Source organism: Dermacentor variabilis, unplaced genomic scaffold (genome assembly GCF_050947875.1).
Source record: "Dermacentor variabilis isolate Ectoservices unplaced genomic scaffold, ASM5094787v1 scaffold_12, whole genome shotgun sequence".
NCBI classification, from domain to species: domain Eukaryota; kingdom Metazoa; phylum Arthropoda; class Arachnida; order Ixodida; family Ixodidae; genus Dermacentor; species Dermacentor variabilis.
The window spans coordinates 20,031,921-20,053,901 of NW_027460280.1; the positions used below are offsets into that span (position 1 = coordinate 20,031,921).

Here is a 21,981-nt window from a genome sequence, read left to right on the forward strand (position 1 = left end):
GTCCCCACAATGGTGACGGCGAGCGACCATTGCTTCTTTTTCTCGTCTGCTAGCCAGAAAACGTCCAAAACTCTCCGAGGCCAAAATCCGCTCGGCCAGAGAAAAACGAATGCGCACCGCAGTGCGCCGCGAGGTTGTCAGGGCAACACATGAAAAACGCATGACCTCTGGCTGGCTCTGGTAGCCCGCGGGTAGCAAGAACAAAAAATTGGAGAGGCTCAATGTGTCCTCGCAAATAAAATTCAAAGTAGAAAAAATAAATAAGAACGCAGTTACCTTTGCTGGCTTTAGTGTCTTGACATGCATGGATGCTTTGGCGCAGGTGAAAAAGATGTTGATATTGTTTTCTGTGACATGATGGCAAATATGAACCATCACAACGCTTCTTCTCATCGGACCTTGCTGCGTGCTTTGCCAACTTGTCTGATAGTGTATTGATTTGGCTTGTTTCGTTGTATGGTCCGATGTACGACTTTATAAAAGTAAATGCAGCTTTGGCATCAAATGTTAATAAGCACAATAAACCCACAAAGATCCGGAAATGAAAATGTAAAGCACGACTTTGGAAATGTCAATGCACCTGTCGCATCAAAACATCATGTGATCTTTATACCTCTAAAGTTTCTTAATTGAAATCCATGCGCTCCGTAGATTCTGCGGCCTCTGCGAGATGCCGCGGCAGGCCCGCTCGCCACCAAAGCACCCTTGAAACTTTGTGCTCGGACGGGGATCTTTGCGTTATGTGACACCAGGTGCATGGGCGTCGCCACGAAATCCAGCCCGAGTTCACAATCTTCGCGCCGAAATGTATTTTCGGACGCGAAAAATACATTCAAGAGAAAATCCAGAATGATTTCCGGCGTGTTGTGGTCGCACCGCTGGCGCGAGTTGTTGGGAACTCGGCGCTGACGCCCGTTGTTGCACCTGGGTCGCAAGCCCCAAGGGTAGCGTTGGCCTGGCGGCCTGGGGTACAACTGGAAGCATCCGACGGTCCCGGCAAAGCATGAGTCGACTGGTAACAACAAAACAACTTGTTTATTCTAACATCGCAAAGAGTTGGCGGTCAGGTTGACCGAAGTAGAGAGACGGGAGTGCACTTTACTCAACAGAAGAAATCGGAGCCCTCCCTTTGGCGTCCGGGGGCAGCTGCTTTTATACTCTCGCAGTTGAGGGCAAGAAGGAACCCCTCAATAGACGAGCACGTGACTGTGCCGCTCGGGAACAATGGGATAAGGTGACGCATACTGTCGTGTCGCCGCCGGTCGGGCACAATGGGGAGGAGAAGGTGGCTCACACTGTCGTGTCGCCGCCGGTCGGGCACAATGGGGAGGAGAAGGTGGCTCACACTGTCGTGTCGCCGCCGGTCGGGCACAATGGGGAGGAGAAGGTGGCTCACACTGTCGTGTCGCCGCCGGTCGGGCACAATGGGGAGGAGAAGGTGGCTCACACTGTCGTGTCGCCGCCGGTCGGGCACAATGGGGAGGAGAAGGTGGCTCACACTGTCGTGTCGCCGCCGGTCGGGCACAATGGGGAGGAGAAGGTGGCTCACACTGTCGTGTCGCCGCCGGTCGGGCACAATGGGGAGGAGAAGGTGGCTCACACTGTTGTGTCGCCGCCGGTCGGGCACAATGGGGAGGAGAAGGTGGCTCACACTGTCGTGTCGCCGCCGGTCGGGCACAATGGGGAGGAGAAGGTGGCTCACACTGTCGTGTCGCCGCCGGTCGGGCACAATGGGGAGGAGAAGGTGGCTCACACTGTCGTGTCGCCGCCGGTCGGGCACAATGGGGAGGAGAAGGTGGCTCACACTGTCGTGTCGCCGCCGGTCGGGCACAATGGGGAGGAGAAGGTGGCTCACACTGTCGTGTCGCCGCCGGTCGGGCACAATGGGGAGGAGAAGGTGGCTCACACTGTCGTGTCGCCGCCGGTCGGGCACAATGGGGAGGAGAAGGTGGCTCACACTGTCGTGTCGCCGCCGGTCGGGCACAATGGGGAGGAGAAGGTGGCTCACACTGTTGTGTCGCCGCCTGTCAGACCCCCTCGCTTCACAGATGTTGGGAGCTCCTCTCCCCGGCTGCCGCGCTTCGACAAGCGTGGGCACCAATATGCACATACACTCACACACGCACATGAAGACACGTGGCATCGGAACATGCCTGGACGCGCTTGGCGGGGAGGCGTAGCGGCGACGCCGAACGGGCCAAAATGTCTGCCGCTTTGTTGCAGCCGCGCCGGCTAAACCGCGCGTCGTAGGCGAAACGTAACAGGCGCAGTGGGTTGTTTTGGTTGGCGGTGCATCACAGCACGAAAAAATTTCGGGGGGGGGGGGAGGCTGAAGCCCCATAAGCCCCCTCCCCCTGGCTACGCCCCTGATGTATATGTCTTAATACTTGCAGCTGCTACCGTAGTCCATGAGTGCGGATAGCAAAGTCGCTAGGGAAATAATTGGGGGCACCCTAACGAAATCGATAGGTCAAAATCAAAAGCCGTCCATGACGGTGTCTCTTGTAGATGCTTTGCGATGTTTGGACGTTAAGAATGTGTGCCGACTGAAGAAAGTCTGCCACTCAGTGCTTATGACGCTTACCCTAGCTTATTTACTCCGTAGTATCAAAAATAAAAAGGAAAATAAAAGAAAGAAGAACCGTATCAAAAGCCCAGAATCCATCATAGCTCGTCGCGACTAAACGCTCTTAGGATGATAAGTCATTTCCAGGTGACGAGCGGCTACGCTTTATCAAAAACAGTGATAACGCCGGCTGGACAACCATCGTGGCGAAGTTCAATGCGTAGGGATAGCTTTTAATTATTTTATTTTTGTTTTGTTGACGTCATCACGCATTTGAAAAGTTTGTCACTCACGCGCACTAAACCCCCATGTCCAGAAACGCTGGATACGGACCATGAGCTTGTGCCCCTTTTGTGAAATGCTGTACCTCGTTAAGCTGCTCGCCGAAGCGTGGTGACCATAAGTACAACAATTAGCTGCTTTGCCATTTCAGTGACGCTGACATTTAATTGGCTTCCGGCATCATTGTTGTGCTAGTGCTCCCCTTCTTCTCATTCGGGTTTGTCTGCAGAAGCGACATATCTTCTACAGCTAAATTTCAGTGACTTTTCCAGTATATATGATTTCCGCGTACGTGGCTTCTTCAATCCGTGCATGCTCGTTCTCTCTGCTGCTTTTCAATTTGGGAGCATATCAGTTCGCGTCAGCAGCGACAAGTCCGGCCGGCCGATCCTGTTCGGTGTTATTCATTTGCGCAGTTTCTTTCTCTTTTCTTCCAGAGCGTCCTTTAATGTGCTGTTGAAAGTTGCGCCAAGGAAAGAAGGAGCGTACAATGCAACAGCCTAATTTAGACTTACTTTCGATGTTGCGGGGACTACGTTAAATTCTCCTGTCGTGCGGCCACTCGATTGCGATTATGTACGATCAGAATTTGCTCACTCGCGATCGTAGACTATCACAACTGCGCCCTCAAGCTCTGTAAGCCAAATAAACTCGATCCTGATTACTGAACGTGATGTAGTGATCATTTTCCATAGACCTCAGACTCTGCCCAGGCGGCGCTGCGGAAAAAGCCGTCACCAGCGCCCCCATCGGAGCCTTGGCGCGAACTGAGTAGTGCAAGGAGAGCTGTCCGCAAGCGAAGGTGCACAGGCCACAATGGACCCCTCTCTTTCGTTTGTGTTGAGGCACGGTTTCCTAAAAATCAAGGACCTGGAAAGCTTCTTCCGCCCATCCACGCTTCGGAAAGGAAGCTCAGCAGAGCGAAGTACGTGTACAATATAAAATAAAGTCTCAAGTGTTATTTCGGCGTGCTGCAACTCGCAAGTACAGAGAGCATCAGGGTTGTCTGTATGCATATCAGCATAAAAATCTAAGCATTTCAAATTAGTTCATATTGAATATGTCCTGAACACAAGACTTAAGTATCTCCTATATTTTATGTAATTTATCGTAATGTTTTGTCTCGCAATTATTTAGAGAGAGTATCCTTTCATAACTTTTTCCAGGGCAGCAAACAGAAAACGTTTTCCAAGGCAGCAAACAGTGTGAGATCATAACGAAAGAAGCTTCCTACAGTGCCTACGCGCTGCATCTTTCTTTCTCGCAGGAGCTACAGCATCGCTCATACCTTAATTTGAACTTTTTGCAGACACTTCGAGCAACAAGCGCGCACAAATAAATGTAAATACACGCGACATCTTTTTCTTTACACACGTGCGTTACTTCGCAATTACTCGTCCAGTGCTCCTACAGCAACTTCATTGCTCACATTTGAAAAACGCAGTCGAGTAGGCTCAGCACATTGCGAAGCGTGCTTGTATCGGCGCAGGACATACAAAATACCGAAAGTAGAAATGAGCTCGCGATACAACGATGCTCTAGAACAGGATTTTGAATTCATAAACGAACCAAAATGTTTGGTTAAGCTGACCTGCCAAATCTCTCCGTTCCACTTGTTGAGTCAAGCGGAGGCGGACGTCTGTTAAAAGGTGGAGATATCGATGGCACATAAGCAGGATGGTTCGCAACGTTGCTTTTTCTGTTACCAACGAAGTGGCGGCTGCAAGTTCTTGAGTTTTCGCTTGGTTACCACGGTCCTCCGTCAGGGCTACGCAACACAATTACAGAAGAACAAAATTGTCGCACTTTCTCATGCGAGCCGATGTGTTGTGAGGAATGCAAGTAATCCGATTACCCAACAGGTTGAACGGCCCGTATCCAGCGCTCTCGCCTTTCCCCTTCATATGATCGCGATGGAAATCGGTAAAACTGAACGTTGTTATTCCGTCCTTCACGTTCATGGCAATTTACAACACAACAGTAGCGTCGATTATGGCGTTTCTTCGTAGCGCGCGGAGCTATCGCGGTTGCCGTCGTTTCCGCCATCAGTCTGAAAAGTGAGCCAGCAAGCGCTTTATGGCAGTTCGGCGGCGCGTCCGACTAGCGTAGAAATTCATAGCTCTCTGTCTGGGTGTTAAATGCGCAAAACACTCGCAATATGGACCAAAATCTAGTTAAATTGTTGTTTCGCCGTCGCTAGCTGCATAGGCAACTTAGCAAGCGAGTCGGGCTTCGCACTACTCAATTACTGCCTCTTCGCACCGGCAGGTGGCGCTACGCGTCTTGCGAAACTCCAGAGTCTGACGTCCATCGAGTTGAAAAAGTTCATTTGGATTGGGACTCAATCGCGGTCGAAATTTGTGCCCGTGTACTCGAGATCGTGGCTAGATTCCAGCGGCAAGGACAGACGCGCTGTAGTTATTTCAGAGACCGCTTTTGCATATGTGACAAAGAAACAAAGAGCATTTTATTTTCTAATCGTAAACAGATAATAGAGACAAAATATACCAAGTGCTTTGAATAAAATCTCCTGCGCGCAGTCCATGGAGGCGAGCGTTTTGTACGCTTTTTAAGAGTTGTCGATCGCAGCGCCACCGCTACTGGTGACCACTCGCCGGGAGTGCCGCCCGCTGCACTGCCCATGCATCTAGTACACTGTAGCATGACTAAAGGCATAGAGTTTCATATTAATATTTAGAAACTCTATGACTAAAGGTGTTAACATCTGGCGCCCTGCCCTCCTGAAAAAGAAACATGGGCAGTTTACACGCTCATATTGGATGCAGTAGTAATGCGCGCACTTACAGGAAACATTACACTCTATAAATACTCTTTAAAACTGCATGCTGAAGTCGCAACACGATAATAAAGTTCCAGTGTGTAATTTTTTCTAATTTGCATATATGCAGCACGAATTCATTATCTTCGTTATCTATGCTTCCAGGCTTTCGCATGAGCGCATGCCTGGCATGCCTTTATTTGTCGAAGCAAAAAAACTCGGACGAAAGGACAGGATCACACATGTCCCAAACCGCTTTCTTTTTCTCCTCTCTTCTTTCTTAAGTTTGATGCTCTGAGCACTTTATAACAGCTATATGAATCGCAGCGACGGCTCATCTTTCAGTCATAACTAAAGGTTTACGAGATCGGTGGGCGCGCCGGAGTACCAGGAGGAATGGTAACGAAATGGTAACGCGTTCCAAGCGCACAGTCGAACGTCGTCTGCTTGCCGCCGGTGTCACCACATGTTTAAGAAAATGAAACAGCAACAGAGGAACGAACACCACTTACTTCTCACCTAAACTACACATATACAATAGGCGCTTAACGATGACTCCAGTGGACGCCGTATTGGCATTGGTATTGGGGATGTTGAGGCGTATTCAATGCCGCAGCCTCCCGTGTCAATGCGCATTCACCAGCCACCCAAGGTTGCCACAGCATGTGTCAACATAGACCTAGACAGGCGGATACAGCTATCACGTGATGTTGACGCCACTCGGCTGCTCCTGCTTATATTTCCTGTGACAAAACTCCATGGTTCAAGTAGCGGGCTTGGCGCGACCCGTTTCTTTTCCTTTTTTTTTAAGTCAATGACCAGCGAACAGGGAAAATTACGCGCCATCAACGCTGGTGATGACCCGGGTTTATATCAAGACAGCGACGAGCAAAACCTGCCCGACGTGACGTTTTCAGTCGGGACATCGCTTGCGAACGCATCGCGAACGCGAGAGAGTCAGCCTCTTCTTCGTCGAATGGAGCCTGATCTGGGGACCACAGCAGAGACCTTCCCGGACGACCCGCAGTTCGCTAATGTCGTCCGGGAAGCAATCACGGCGATTGAGTCAGGTATTTATCCAGAGCGAATTTACCAGGGATCAAGTGGAAGCTACTTTGTCAAGAACAGTGAACGAACGGTAAGCCTAAGCTGAACCGCTGCTTTGCTGCGTTACCCTAAGTTAGCGGGCATCTAACTGTTCCTGGATGATTTGCAATCGTTACGCATTAATGCGTGATGTAGTGATGTTAAGCTTCTTTCGCGGAATGTTGACCGGATGGGTAAAAGTTTGCTGTTTGCGTTCGGCCGTGGGTGATGTCCCGCAATAGGCACCTGTCATCCAGCTTGTGCCTGTCGAGCGGTACTCTTCGTTAGTATTACCTTGTGTTTACGTCTTGTCAGAGATAAATGCGACCGGTAGCAGTTAATTAGCTCTTCTTGTAATGTCTTGTTACGCCTTTAAGGCGTAAAGCTTCCTGTGATGCTTAACGTGTAGGTTATTCTGGAGGTAAAGACTTACAAGCGCATGACCAAGGAGCAACATATCCGTTTCATTGTGCTGATTAAAATTTTGCGTGGTTTCTTAGAACATGTCGAGTCAGCATCAGCAACGGTTATCATTACAGAAAATCGCGGTCTACAAACCAAAGGATGAAGAGCCGTACGGCAGGTTGAATCCCAAGTGGACGAAGTGGATGCACAAGCTTTGTTGCCCGTGCTGCTTTGGAAGGAGTTGTCTGGTGCCGAATCAAGGCTACCTGTCCGAGGCAGGAGCGTCGCTAGTGGATCAAAAATTGCAACTGAACATTGTACCTAAGACTAAGGTGAGTGCACATCCTCGCAATGAACGACGGCATTTACGTAGTTATATGCCCCCCCCCTCCCCTTTTCGCACAGGTGGTAAAGTTGGTTAGCGAAACTTTCAATTACTCAGCTCTGGACCGTGCCAAGGCCCGGACCAAAAAGAACGTGACAGAACGGTTCCCAAAAGTTGGCCGACATTTTCATCGCATTGGTTTGCCTCACAAGGTTGGTGTGCTTAGCTGGAGGTCAAGAAATGGCTGGCTACCTGAGATGCATTGCTCATAGGTGGGATCCTTCCAACTCTACGTGGAAAGCTACCAAGATGCCGACTACTGGCTGCGGAAGTTTGAATCAGAACCACTCCCCCCTGATCTGCAGCGCATGTTCCAGTTCCAGTTCGAGCGGCTAGTGGTACTGGATTACATTATTCGTAATACAGGTAAGTGGGTGCATTTTATTGCTGTCAGGCCTTTTCTATGTTTCATGGGCCGTTGCTAATTTCATTTTTCAACCTCTTCCTTGAATTGTCTTGTGGTTATTAAATTTTGGATGCATCTTCTACTCTGACTGGGCTGACAGTCCAGTCAAAGTAGAGTTTCTGATCTGTTGTGCAGACTGACAGTCAGATATGTTATTTCTGTTTTGTGTACCTGCCAGATTTCTTTGCTCCATAATACGGTTATCTGAATTCTAACCACTAAGTGTGGTTTAATTTCTGAATGAAAGGGCTAGCAGTGTTTCGTGCAAAAACCATGAGTAAGCATGAAGGACAATAAGTCTGATGTTCATTTATGGCATGCGTATACACCTCACAATGTGCATGAAAGCCCTTCCACCATAATTTACTACAGCTTCTATGCTTCCTTATCAAAGGAAATTTGGAAGTTATACATGTGTCACACGGCGCACTTTCAATCACAATCGTGCCCAAACGTGATGGAATTTCTCGATCGTAGCTGACTTCTGTGTGCGAGCTGAGGGAGGCAGCCAATCACATTTGAGAATTTTGATCTTGATCAGGCCTCTATCAAAAGTGGCTGTGTGACAATGGTATTACAGAAGCTCGCCACTTTGCCAAGCCAGTTTGCATTCCTCAAACTGTCATGTGCTTTGGTTCATGGTACTTCATCTGGAAATTGCTGATACATACCAAAGACAACTATCTTTGCTATATGTAAAAGATATGTGCATAGTACATATCAAAGACTGATTAGACATGGTAGGAAAAAATAGATGCAATAAATACTGCTCTAGAATATAATTTCTTGCCTTTTTATGTGCCCAGTGACCTCTCCTCTCTGTTTTCTTAACCCTTGCATACACTTTAGGAGAGGCGAGTCATATTTGTTGCACTTAAACACTGCTTTTTTGGTGATTCAGTTTGGAGCCATGGTGATGGCGTTTTAATGAAAGCTAAAGGAAAAGTTCTGATGCATTCGTTGCACATCAAGGGGATATCTGAGCCATATGTGAATGTTCCGAGATTGTAAGTGTACAATGTTCTCGACGTTTAAAACAACTAGCAGGTATCTTTTAAACAAATAGAGCTGTGAAACCTCTTTTTTAAAAATGTGTCTTAATTACCAAACTTCACACCCACCACATTGCTCGGCTGACACATCTTAGGTAGGCTGTTGTGCAGGGACTGTTCATAGATGGCTGCCAAAAAAATCGAAATCCACACGATGAGCCTCGGAATGCACTCTCAGTCAGGTGGGACACGTTTTGGGAGTGAGGAACACTTAATGATGTGGCACATTGTATACAGGTACAAGTAGGACATTTATATGAATTGTGCATCTTACATTTCCATACCAAGCTGCTTGGGTCAGTATAGGATGGACTAAAGCAACCTTTCATACCATGTCCCAGCTAGCATTAGCCAAGCTACTCAAAAAAAAAGTGGTGCAGGATACATTTATAAGACCTCTGTGGTGTTCGGTCATCAGTGTTCTAACAAATAAACACCGTAGGTCTTAAAATCGCATCTTGCACCGTGTTTCCTTAATAATTATTTCGATGAACAGCTTGGTTAACGTTAGCTGTGACATCCTATATAAGCTCACTTTGGTACAAATTTTAAGTCACCTCACATTGCCTTTGAAGGACTCCTGCTAACCAAAATAAATCAGACATTCTACTGTGGTGTCCCTTATAGCCCGGGTGTAAAATTTGAAAACGAAACACTATTGCCGCAGTGGTAATGAGTAGGGATATCTTAAACTTAACTGCTGCCTTGTAAACAAATGCATCTTTGCAAGAGTGGCTGCTAATCTTGCGTAAATAGGAGCATGCTTGTATATGGTTTATATACTGGATGTTTTCTTTAAATGAACTACAGTTGATAGTTATCACCGTGTGGGGTCCTCACCTTTTACTCAATCTGTGTCTAATTGCGCTGTTGCAACCATGAAGCTATACCAGCTTGCCCGGTTTCCCATCCTGATAAATGGGAGCACAATCCCGCTGGCTCAATCAAATTTGAAGAGGTGAATTTTTGTGATTCATGCAGTTGAAACCCATATATTACTTGCCTGTTTCATGCAGAAGTCAGAAATATGCATTAATTATAAAGTACAGACATGTCACTTAAGAACATTGTCCTGCAACAAAACAGTGGCACCATCGTCAGTAGCAGCAGCACACTATGCCTTGCTTCATTGTTACAGTGAGAGACGAGGCCACTATTCTGTTGCAGTCAAATTGACATCCGGTATCACTGCATGCATGATATATCGCACAGTACATCACACATGCCTATCACGGTTATCACACATGCATGTGTGCATTCAGTTAATTCTGGACAAACTTGGCCAGTATTGCAACCAAGCATGGGATTAAGTTGTGTACACCACAAAATGCCACATCTGTAGAATTTCTTTGAGACTGAGTGCGCAACATTTGGTACACATTCAACACCTGCAGTGCTTGTGATGCTTGGTCAGTCAAGTCATGGAGTAACCATGCTTTATCGTTTTGGTCTATCAGCTGGTAAACCTGTTCCACTTATTCAAGCGAGACAGTCAACAGTGACTTTTATATTCAGCGATGGGATAGTGCACACTGTGAGAAAGGATATCACGGTTGGCTGAAGAGGATGAGGATATAGCAGGGATGTTTTAGAGCCTTTTGCCTCACCAGGCACTGCAGGTGGCACACTGCTCTCAGGGTCACCTGTGGATAGCACTGCCACATGCATAGTGCCCGATAGCCATCTGCAGTGTGTAAACTCCAGAACATTCAAAACTGCATCTGAAAATGTACTGCACAGCAGGAAAGGGAATATTAAATGGAGGCAGAGGACGGTCATGTGAGCAGCCCTTGGTTCCTGTAGGCAGGACAGGAATCACTGCTGTGGGTAGCTCAACGTATATTAGAGCCCGGGCTTGGGTCGGGCCCAGATTAGGCCTGGACATGCTATTCGCAACTCCACAAAACTGAAGACTATAAAAACTGCAGCCCTATGCAAGTTTTAGGTCAGTTGGTATCTGTCTGTTTATGGGAAAGTTGAGACAGGCAGGCCATGACACAGCAGCTGTATGCTGTGCATTAGTGGCACTCTTCGGGCATGGAGAAAATGGTACCAGAGATCAGACACGCCCACTGTGTGCCCCACTTTTAATGTGATCAGCATTCTTTGCCTGCTTCAGGCACTTTTAATCTATATGTCTACAACATTGCTATTAAGAAGGCACCGTCATGCATGTCTCTCAAAGAATTTGAACGAAATCTGCCCACTTGCACTGTGCTTCAAGCCTATTGGACAAGTGAATACCCTTACTGCAGCTGCATTTGTGATTGCATCAGTGCGAGTTTCATATAAATAACCAATTTATTGTTAGCTCGTATAAATACAAATCCACAAGCCTGATTAAGCTACTAAATAATTGAAAAGTTCAGGTTGAATATCTTAAATGATGCCCAGCCCTAGTAATTACCTGGTTTCCAAATATGAGTTTTCACGTAGGAACCTGACTCTTAAGTATGTGCCCTGAATAGATACAGTAAAATTACTTCCGAGCAATGAACCAGATAGGTGACAAATGATTGCAACATGACAGCCGTAAAGCACCAAGTTGAGTGTGTCCCAGTTCATTGAATCTCGCACCCTTTGTGTAACGATGTTATCTCTCCAAGTGAGGATGCCAAACAAGTTGAGTCACTGGATCCTTTGTTTCTTATCCAGCCTGAGGTCAAAAGGCAATGTGGACTTAGTATGTAGCAATTTCCAATTAGTGCTAAAGGTTTTGCGCTCTCGCCTGTGAGCTACCAGTTGTCAATCCCTGCTGTACACAGCAGTCTCATAGCTGATTGTATTAATTTGCAATGCTTAGGTGCATGTGGTTTCACACTTCACTGCAGTGATTGATGAATACCCTTTCACGCCTTCCTCTTTATATTAAATGACATGTTTAATGTCTTTACTTCACTTCTTCATTTGGACATTAAATGTTAAATGAAAACATTTGCAAACAAATAAGTTGGAAAAAGTCATTTGTTTATGTTTCCGAACCTGTTTTAACGTCTCCACAAAAGAATACCTGGAAACTAACAGTAACAGTGAAAACAATACAATAAATTAAGGCCATTGAATTTTTAGAATAGGTCATTAATTTTTTTAAAATACAAATCTCCTTGCATTTTACCTTACAAGTGACAGACGGCACCTCTTTGCATTGATTTTGCTGTGGCATGTCGGCCATGTTATTTATTGCATAGAAAAGGGCTGCATGAGAAGGAAATTCATAGAATAATAAAAATGGGTTGGATCGCATACGCCAGACATTGTCAGCTCCTTACTGGAAGCTTACCATTATCATTGAAAAGGAAGGTGTACAATCAGTGCATTTTACCAGTACTGACATATGGGTCAGAAACTTGGAGACTGACAAAGAAGCTTGAGAACAAGTTAAGGACAGTGCATAGAGCAGTGGAATGACAATTCCTAGGCATAACGTAAGAGACAAAAAGAGAGCGGTTTGGATCAGAGAGCAAACGGGTATAGACAATATTCTAACTGACATCAAGAGAAAAAAATGGAGCTGGGCAGGTCATGTAATGCGGCTGTTAAGGTTACAGAATGGGTACGGATAGAAGTGAAACGCAGTCGAGGATGCCAGAAGACTAGGTGTGGAGCGGTGAAATTGGGAAATTCGCGAGCGCTAGTTGGAATCAATTGGTGAAGGACAGGGGTAATTGGAGATCGCAGAGAGAGGCCTTCGTCCTGCAGTGGACATAAAACAGGCTGATGATGATGATGCACAACTCGACCAGTGAGGGTCAAAAAACTTCTCTGGGTCCCACACAGGTCTCACTTCAATGGGAGACATTGCATTTTTCACTTGCGGAAAGGCAGTTTGTGTTTGGTCCCATTTCTGATTTTAAACATGATGACACAAAACGTTGTTACTTTCACAGAATGAACGAGATGTCTGCATCCCACTACATAAATTGTGGGTCGGGCTAGCAACATATCAACAAATTGGCCCATCAAGCCTTCCTTGGTTACCTTATTATCGGCTCCTTTAGTGTTGATAAGGAGCAGCATCTTACTTGTATCTGCCTACTACATACAAGGTTCTGATTATGTTGTTGTTTGTGCCACTGTTGCTAGATTCCCCCCCCCCCCTGTCCATAACTTAATTGATGCTTAATCTCGATGTGCTTACCTGTGAACAAATGTTTTCGAAAGTAAAAAAGTAGGGTGAATACACGAACAGTTCTGTCGGTTTGCAGGCACTATCATTTGCTGTCATTCAATTGAAACATGCGAAGCACATATTTGCTTCAGTTGCAGTGGTAGGAACGCTGTTACATCTATACTGCAGACAAGAGAAACTGCTTCGCAGCTGCTCCAGGATGAGCCGTGCCGTGCAATATCCGAGGCCATGGTGAAGAGTTGTGAAAGTCAGGTGGCAGTTGCCACCGCCCATGCGAAGAGCACCATCGCATCTCCTGCTATTCATAAAGCTAAATGAGCTAAAGGCTCCCTGGTCTAATCCAATCCAGAGTGTGCTTGCACAGGTTCATGGCCAGCCATTTGAAAACACTGTGCTCTACAAGGTGCCCCACTTAACTTGAGCCAAGAATTTAAAATGAAAGGTGCGTCGGAAGTGAATTGAACCGAACACATACTGTTCGCAAGAGCCTATAGTAACTCAGACAATTTTTTGTTTTCCCCATAACTCACTATTTAAGTTTAATTAACCAACTTTGTAATTATTGGCTGAGGCCCCCAAGAATGATACGCAGATTTGTAGAGCACCTTCAGAAACCACCGATGGAGTTGTTTCCTTTACGATACGTCTCACGTAGCTCTTTTTTCCGGGTTGCAAAGAAAGCCCGCGAAATATGAAAAAAGCCACGTGACGGAGCGTTCGCACAGTGGTATTGTGCTGCTCTCAAGTGTGCGTTCAGTGAACCAGGTCAGCTGCATCGTGACTGGCAATGAAGAAGTGGCAGGGCATTCTTTATCTCATCGGCAGCACTCGGCCAGCAGCATGCATTTTCGCCGTCATCCGACGGAAGCCGACCTTGTTCACCGAACGCACGCTTGAGAGCAGCACAATACCACTACGCAAGCGAAGCACCATTCGTCCTCCTCTCCAATCTTCGTCTGTCTCTCTCGCCTTTTTCATCTTTCCTGTCTTCTCTTCCCACTTCCTAGCTTCCCGGCGGCAAGGGTTAACCTTGTGTGGCTAGCCAGCCTTGGTTATGCTGTATTTGGTTATAGCAGCGATGTATGGCTGGCGTTCGCAGGGTTTCTCTAGCAGGAACTTCTGTCACGTCCCCCTGTTGGGCTCCATGGCGGGTGGTTAGCATCGCGGCCGAAAACCCAACTGTACTTATGGAAAATGCTTTTCCTAAACTCCCTGATCCCTAAACTCCCCAAACTCCCTAAACTCCCCAAAAAACTGAAATACCTCTTTGGTGCGCCCTCATTTCTGAGGGCGCACCAAAGAGGTATTTCAGTTTTTTGGACGCCAAGTCCACAATTTCCCTCGTTCCCACATGATCCATTCTGAAAACCCAGCTAAACCAGTGCGAACAATCTCACCATTCCTTGTATCGAAGTCTCTTACCGAAGTTTTTGGTCCAGGTTATAAGGCGTCGAGGATGGCTAGCGGGGACCTCCTCTTGGAGCTCCGCGATCAAAAGCAATTTGAGAAACTGCCTAAACTAGTATCATTTGGGGAGACCCAAGTAGTAGTAACCCCGCACCGCACCATGAATACCACCCGCAGCTCACTGAGGCTGAACTCTTGGAGGGCTTCAGTGAACAGAACGTTATACATGTCAAAAGAATTAAGATGAGGCGAGATGGCAAAGAAATCCAAACCAAACACTTGATAATCACCTTCGGTTCGAGTGTCCTGCCCAAGTCAATCGAGGCAGAGTACATCAAGCTCCGTGTTAGGCCATATGTGCCCAACCCCCTCAGATGTTTCAAATGCCAACGTTTCGGCCACAGTTCGCAGAGCTGCCGAGGCCGCCAAACCTGTGCGAAATGCAGTGCCTATGAACATACCTCGAAGCTTGCGAGAACACTCTTCATTGTGTAAACTGTGATGGGGAGCACGCCGCGTACTCGCGGTCGTGCCCATCCTGGAAAAAAAAAAAGGAAATTGTTACAATCAAAGTCAAAGAAAACATAAGCTTCAAGGAGGTATGCAGGCGGGTTTCATACCTGCCCAAGAAAACCTTTGCCGATGTGACACGTCAGGGGGCAGCGACACAACGACTTCCGGCGGCTGTCCGACCCACAAGCAGTGAGTCGGCAGTTACACCATCAGCCCCCGTGGCGGTTGCAGCTAGCGCTGCTTCGCCATACCAGCAGAAGGGACCATCGACCCCTAAGGTGGGCGCCGCCAAGGCTGCCCCAACCTCTCTGGCCCCTTCCAGCGCTGGCAACAGCCGGTGCAGCCAAATCCCTCAGAGAGCCCCATCGACCTCCGGGATGGTGGGCGCAGGGGTCTTGCCTTCCAAGGCAGGACTCCCTCAGAAAACTTCTTGCTCACAAGAGCGCGTGTCCGGCGTCTCACAAGAGGCAATGGACACTACAACTAAATTCACGGCGCACCAAGCGCCTAAGGAGCGGCGAGGTTCCCTCGAATGCTCCACAAAGGGCAAAACTCCCATTACAGGGCCTCAAAAGAGCTCTGTAATCTAATCCCTGTAATCTCTATAATTACTACTTCTGTTTCCTTTTTACTTCCATTTTACTTCCAATATGGATACACAAATTATTCAGTGGAACGTCGAGGTCTTCTTAGAAACATTGATGATGTGCAAGAACTCATCCACGAACACAATCCAAAAGTGCTGGGTTTACAGGAAACACACTTAAAATCAAAACACACAAACTTTCTTCGACAGTGTGTTACTTTTCGCAAAGATCGCGATGATGTCGCATCATCGGGCGGTGTTGCCATTGTAATTCAAAAAAGCATAGCGTGTCAATGTTTACAGCTACGAACGGCCCTTGAGGCAGTGGCGGTTGGAGTTGTTCTGCTAAACAAACTTATCACTATTTGCTCGCTTTATATACCCCCACATTACAAATTAAACAAACATGAATTTCAGTCCTTTATAGATGAATTGCCAGAACCTTACGTTGTTCTTGGCGATTTCAATGCGCACAGCTGCCTGTGGGGCGACTCTCGTATAGATGCACGAGGTCGTCTTGTTGAACAGTTCCTTTTTTCTTCTGGTGCGTGCCTGCTGAACAAGAAGGAACCCACATATTATTCTCTTGCAAACAGAGCCTTTTCTTCAATCGACCTTCGCATAGTTTCCCCGTCTATACTGCCTGAACTCGTATGGGAAGTTACGAACAATCCTTATGGGAGTGACCACTTCCTCATACTGCTAAAAACATATAAAGAAAACGAATATCTACCACAGGCTCCTAAGTGGAAGATCGATACAGCCGACTGAGAGAAATTCCGAACTCTCACTAGTATCTTATGGAATGACATGTCTTCTTTAGGAATTGATGCTGCTGTGCAGTATTTTACAGCCTTCATTATAGATGCTGCATCTAAATGCATATCTGAAGTAAGTGGTTTGGCATGCAAACGATGTGTACCGTGGTGGAACGACGAATGTAAGATCGCTCGTAAGAAACAGAACGAAGCGTGGGGGCTGCTACGCGCTTCCCCCACTGCAGAGAATCTTATCTACTTTAAGAAAGTAAAGTCCCGAGGCAGGAGAACCCGGCGACAGGCCAGAAGAGAAAGTTGGCAGAAGTTTTTATCAAGTATTAACTCGTTTGCAGATGAGGCCAAAGCCTGGAACAGGGTTAATAGGATTAGAGGGCGGCAAACATATTCACTGCCTTTGGTAAATGCACAGGGCAATACACTGCAGGATCAGGCAGACTCACTTGGGGAGCACTTTGAGAGCGTGTCAAGTGCCAACCATTACTCGCAATCCTTTCTGAAATATAAACAAATAGAAGAATGTAAGCCACTCGTAAGAAAATGTCAACAGAATGAACCGTACAACCATCGTTTTAGTATTGCCGAATTGAGAGCTGCTTTAAGCGCATGCAAGAGCTCTGCACCAGGATCTGACAGACTAATGTATGAAATGATCAAAAACCTACACAATGACACCCAAGTTACACTACTCGCACTTTTCAACACCATTTGGGCTGTAGGATACCTTCCAACCGCATGGAAAGAAGCCATTGTGCTCCCTGTTTTGAAACAAGGCAAAGACCCTTCCTCAGTGGCAAGTTACCGCCCGATAGCCCTCACAAGTTGCCTTTGTAAGGTATTTGAAAAAAATGACTAATCGGCGACTCGTTCATTTCCTTGAACTGAGCAAAATGCTTGATCCCTATCAGTGTGGCTTCAGAGAAGGGCGCTCCACAACTGATCATCTTGTACGTATTGAAGGAAACATCCGTGATGCATTTGTACACAAACAGTTTATCTTATCCATATTCCTCGATATGGAGAAGGCGTACTACACAACGTGGCGATACGGAATCTTGAGAGACTTGTCAGAAATGGGCCTTCATGGTAATATGCTAAACCTAATAGAAAGCTATTTGTCCAATCGTACCTTCAAGGTAAAAGTCTGCAATGTACTGTCACGTCCTTTTACACAAGAAACTGGTGTACCCCAAGGAGGCGTGCTCAGCTGCATGCTCTTTATCGTGAAGATGAACACGCTTCGTGCTTCGTTACCACCGGCCACATTCAAATAGCTTTCAATTCCTGTAACCTTGCAGTGTGCGAGAGACAGGTACAGCATGGCTTGAACAAGGTGTCCAAGTGGGCAGACCAAAATAGATTTAAAGGGACACTAAAGGTTACTATTAAGTGAACGTGGACTGTTGAAATACCATCCCAGAAACCTCGAAACGCTTGTTTCGTGCCAAGGAGAGACTTATTTTAAGAGAAAATGCGTTCTGAAGCGTCCGCGTACCTCTAGCGCAGTTCAAATCGCCCGCCCTCCGATCGAGGAGTACTGACATCATGGTGTCATAGTGACATTGCGCCATCGGTGAGTAGAACGGCATCTGCAGACGGCGCTACGGCTTTTCTGCACAAAACGCAAACGCGCGGCCAGAAACAGCCAAGACAGAGCCAACAGCAGAGCGAAAGCGGGAGTATGGTGGCTAGCGGAAGGAGAAACGCGCGACCATAAGCTGGTACTTTATTCTATGACGCAAACTTCGACGCTCGTCACAATGGACCCTGACAACGACAGATTGGCTCGCGATGCTGGGCTAAACTTCAGCGATTTGAGCACTGACGAGCGCGACCTGCTGCCGGGGTCGTTGCATACTACGACGGCGGCCTCGACACCGGCTCTCCGGAGCGGGAAAGCAACGAGGGCTTCCCACGACATCACAAGGACGTGGCATTTGCACTGCTTGTTCGAAATGAAAGCTTCGCGAGCCAGCGGAACCCGCACAGCACGACGTGATAACGAAACTACTGAAAATCCAAAGTGTGCGCGTCGCAAAGTCGAGCGAAAACGAAACCTTTCGAACACCCATAATACTGAAGGGTGACGTCATAATGTTATTTTTTCTTAGAATCGAATAGTTGTAGACAAGTAGCATTTTCTTCTGTCTTATAATCGAATAAAATGATATTTTAATACGAGTAGTTGAGTATTAGTAACACAAATTATGAGGAGTGCTTTCGTCATCGGGCTAGTACCGGAATGTCGCTGGGGGGTCTCAAATCGTGTCATGCATTTACCTCGATTTCTTGGTTACTAAAGCTCTGTTCGCGATTAGATTGACGCCTTAGACGTTCTAGAACATTGCTCTACCACTTTAACTTGACTTTCTGGTAACCTTTAGTGTCCCTTTAAAATCAACCCCCAAAAAAGCTCGTGTTCTCTTTACAAGAAAGAGAGGCCTTGTCCTGGATCCTTGCTTAGAACTGTGTGGACAACAAATACCCATCAACAAAGAGCACAAATTCCTAGGTATTATACTTGACCGTAGACTCACTTTCATTCCACACATTAAATATCTGAAAGAAAAATGTCTAAATACAATGAACTTGAAACTTCTTTCCCAGACTACATGGGGTAGTGACAGGAAGTGTTTAATGAATCTATCCAAGAACCTAATTCAGTCTCGATTGAATTATGGTGCTGCAGTATGTAACTCTGCCGCCCCGAGCGCGCTAAAGATGCTAGATCCTGTTCACCATTTAGGTATCCGCTTAGCCACTGGCGCTTTCAGAACAAGCCCGATTGAAAGCTTATACGCCGAATCAAATGAATGGTCACTCCATCTACAGAGAACTTATATCAGCCTTACATATTTCCTGAAAATACATTCCAATCATCAACATCCATGTTTTAACACTGTTAACGATGTGACGTGTACTACACTTTCCATAATCGACCCTCTGTAAGACAGCCTTTCTCGCTTCGTGTGAGGGAGCTTAGTCATGAAATGCACGTTCCACTCCTCGAGATTCGCATAATGCATCCAACCAAGTTGTTACCACCTTGGGAGTGGCAGGTCGTAGAATGTGACATATCCTTTTTAGAAGTAACAAAACACGCACCAGAGATGAATCCGAACTCATTTCCTATAACTCCAGCACAAGCACTCCTGCGCAGAGTTCTACACAGACGCTTCGAAGTCAAATGTCGGAGTGTCCTATGCTGCCGTCGGCCCATCCTTCTCAGAATCTCAGAATCCGGTGCACTGCATCCGGAAACATGTATCTTTACGGCCGAGGCCTACACACTACTGTGTTGTGAAGCATATAGGAAAATCAAAACTTCAAAAATCAGCCATATATACAGACTCCCTAAGCGTCGTGAAGGCCTTGATGTCACTCTATACGTACACACAAAAATACAGTACTTAATGAACTCTATTCCGTCTTGTGTAAAGCATACATATCCAACCAGCATATCATTATATGCTGGGTGCCTGGCCATAGGAGCATTGAGGGTAACATTCTGACAGACGAGATGGCCACGTCAATCGCATCGCAGGCTGTTCACCCTACCACTGAGGTGCCTGTCACAGATCTGAGGCCTTTCTTGCAAAGGAGGCTGCGAAATCACTGGCAACACATTTGGGATGCGGAAACGAATAATAAGCTCCACCTGATAAAGCCACAGTTAGGATTCTGGCCCTCTACTACAAAATCGCGCCGAACAGATGTCCTATTCTGTCGTCTCAGAATAGGACACACATTTAGCACCCATAATTTTCTACTCACCGGAAGTGAGCCTCCAACCTGCGGTAGATGCGGGGAGAGGCTGACCATACTCCATGTCCTCCTGGAGTGTTGGGAAGCTGAATCTGAGAGAAAGAGACATTTTTCCTCAGCATACCGGCAGCACATTCCTCTTCATCTTCATCCTGCAATGTTTCTCGGTTCAGAACTGCTTTTTAATACAGACACAGCCCTAGGTTTCCTCAGAGATGTGGTCTTACATGTTATTAGTCCCATGCATTCGTAACGCTTCCTCTCTTTAGAGGATGCCGCTGGGATAGCCGTGCTGTAGAGCACATGCCTCCGGGCCCTTGTGTTTCAAGGGCTCTGGTGAGGCAGTTGTGCTGTAGCTAATTTTTATATCTTACATGTTCTGTATATCATATCATATCATTCTTCCGCACTGCAGTGTAAGGCTCATAGTACTCATCATTAGTCATCACCATAATCTTATTGCACGTAAATTTTACACATTTTACAGTAACTATTTTAGGCCCCTCTACAGCCACGTCATATCAACTTCACAGAACTCGTCATTCCACTACGAAATCAATAACACTGTCTTGGTGCTCTTTGGCCATACCTGGCCCTTGCGCCACTAAACAACACACATTCAGTCATTCACACTTCTCTGATGCCATGGCAGCTCCACGGTTCTGGTTGACTAAATATGTGCCTAGTGCATGCGTCATTGTGCACGTCACACTGCTGCCATCTGGCTGACTAAATGTGTGGCCTAGTGCATGCTTCGTGGAGTGTATAAAGTGAGTATAAAATACCACATCGTGAGTTTATAAAATGAGTGTATAAAATAAAAAGCACTATTGTCCTCTTGAATGGTGCTGAATGGTCCTACGAGTTATGAACTCCTTGCTTGCAAGCAAGCGCGTTGAGACGCTTGGCGTGTTTTCATTTGGTCTTACCGAGGCAGAGTTAGAACGCAGGCGAGAGCTTGCGCGGACAAGAAATGCGCAGAAAAAAAAATTTCGCCAGAGCAACTATGTTGTCGCATTCCCACACGTAAGCAGTCCTAAGTGTGTGTGCTGTAATATCTTTAATGCTCTCAACAGAAGGTCTTTCATCACTAAAAAGTGTGAAAAACACGTAAGCAGTCCTAAGTGTGTCTGCTGTATAATACCTTTAATGCTCTCGACAGAAGGTCTCTCATCACTAAAAAGTGTGAAAAACTAATTTTCTAACAAGTGAATTGTCTCCGTGTTACGCTCCTCTCGCACTCTACAGCTACATCTTGAAAACAGCGTTAGAAGGTGCCTTCGAGGTGAAATGCATGCCACTGCCGGGAAAAAAAGCCCATTGTTTTCCTTTCTATCAGTAATAAAATAAGCAAGCTTAGTGAGGAGCTTCTTTATATGTTTAGGAATCTAAAACAAACAATATTAGTAAATTTATTTTTCTGCCAAAAGTCTATTTTAGCCCCATGGTCTCCCTTTGAGGGTATAATTGCATCACTTTCGCCTAGTGGCAATGCGACCAGCCTTAGCTGTATCCGAGGTGTCCTTTCATTATCTGGTTCAGATCCCACTACAGAGAAATAATTTTGCATCGGAAGGTAATTGCGGCACTTTGCCGAACAGCTGTCAAATCTGTTTTGCCGTAGCGGGGTGCAATTTTGTTAATTTTCCACTCTTGGCATAATTTGATGCAGCAATTTGCATGAGTATCAAAATGGCACAATTGGCACAGGATTCCCACCCCTGCAACAGGAATACAGGCTACCCCTGTTTGCTCTCTAATCCACACCACTGTCTTTCCGTCTCTTAAAGGGGCTTTGAACCACTTTAACTTCAAATGCAGTCAAGAACTGCATTTGAAGTTAA

The 21,981-nt window shown here is 46.4% G+C and overlaps 1 protein-coding gene across 1 annotated transcript in view; it reads left to right on the forward strand.

The window, feature by feature from the left end:
* The first annotated feature begins 6,349 nt into the window (after window positions 1-6,349).
* Window positions 6,350-21,981, forward strand: part of Pi4KIIalpha (phosphatidylinositol 4-kinase II alpha) — a 98,075-nt gene continuing 82,443 nt past the window's right edge. Inside the window, exons 1-4 of the mRNA XM_075676551.1 lie at window positions 6,350-6,765; window positions 7,253-7,450; window positions 7,524-7,655; window positions 7,716-7,869. Of these exons, the coding sequence (XP_075532666.1) occupies window positions 6,442-6,765; window positions 7,253-7,450; window positions 7,524-7,655; window positions 7,716-7,869 (808 nt within the window). The 5' untranslated portion in view covers window positions 6,350-6,441. The remainder of the gene's footprint in view (window positions 6,766-7,252; window positions 7,451-7,523; window positions 7,656-7,715; window positions 7,870-21,981) is intronic.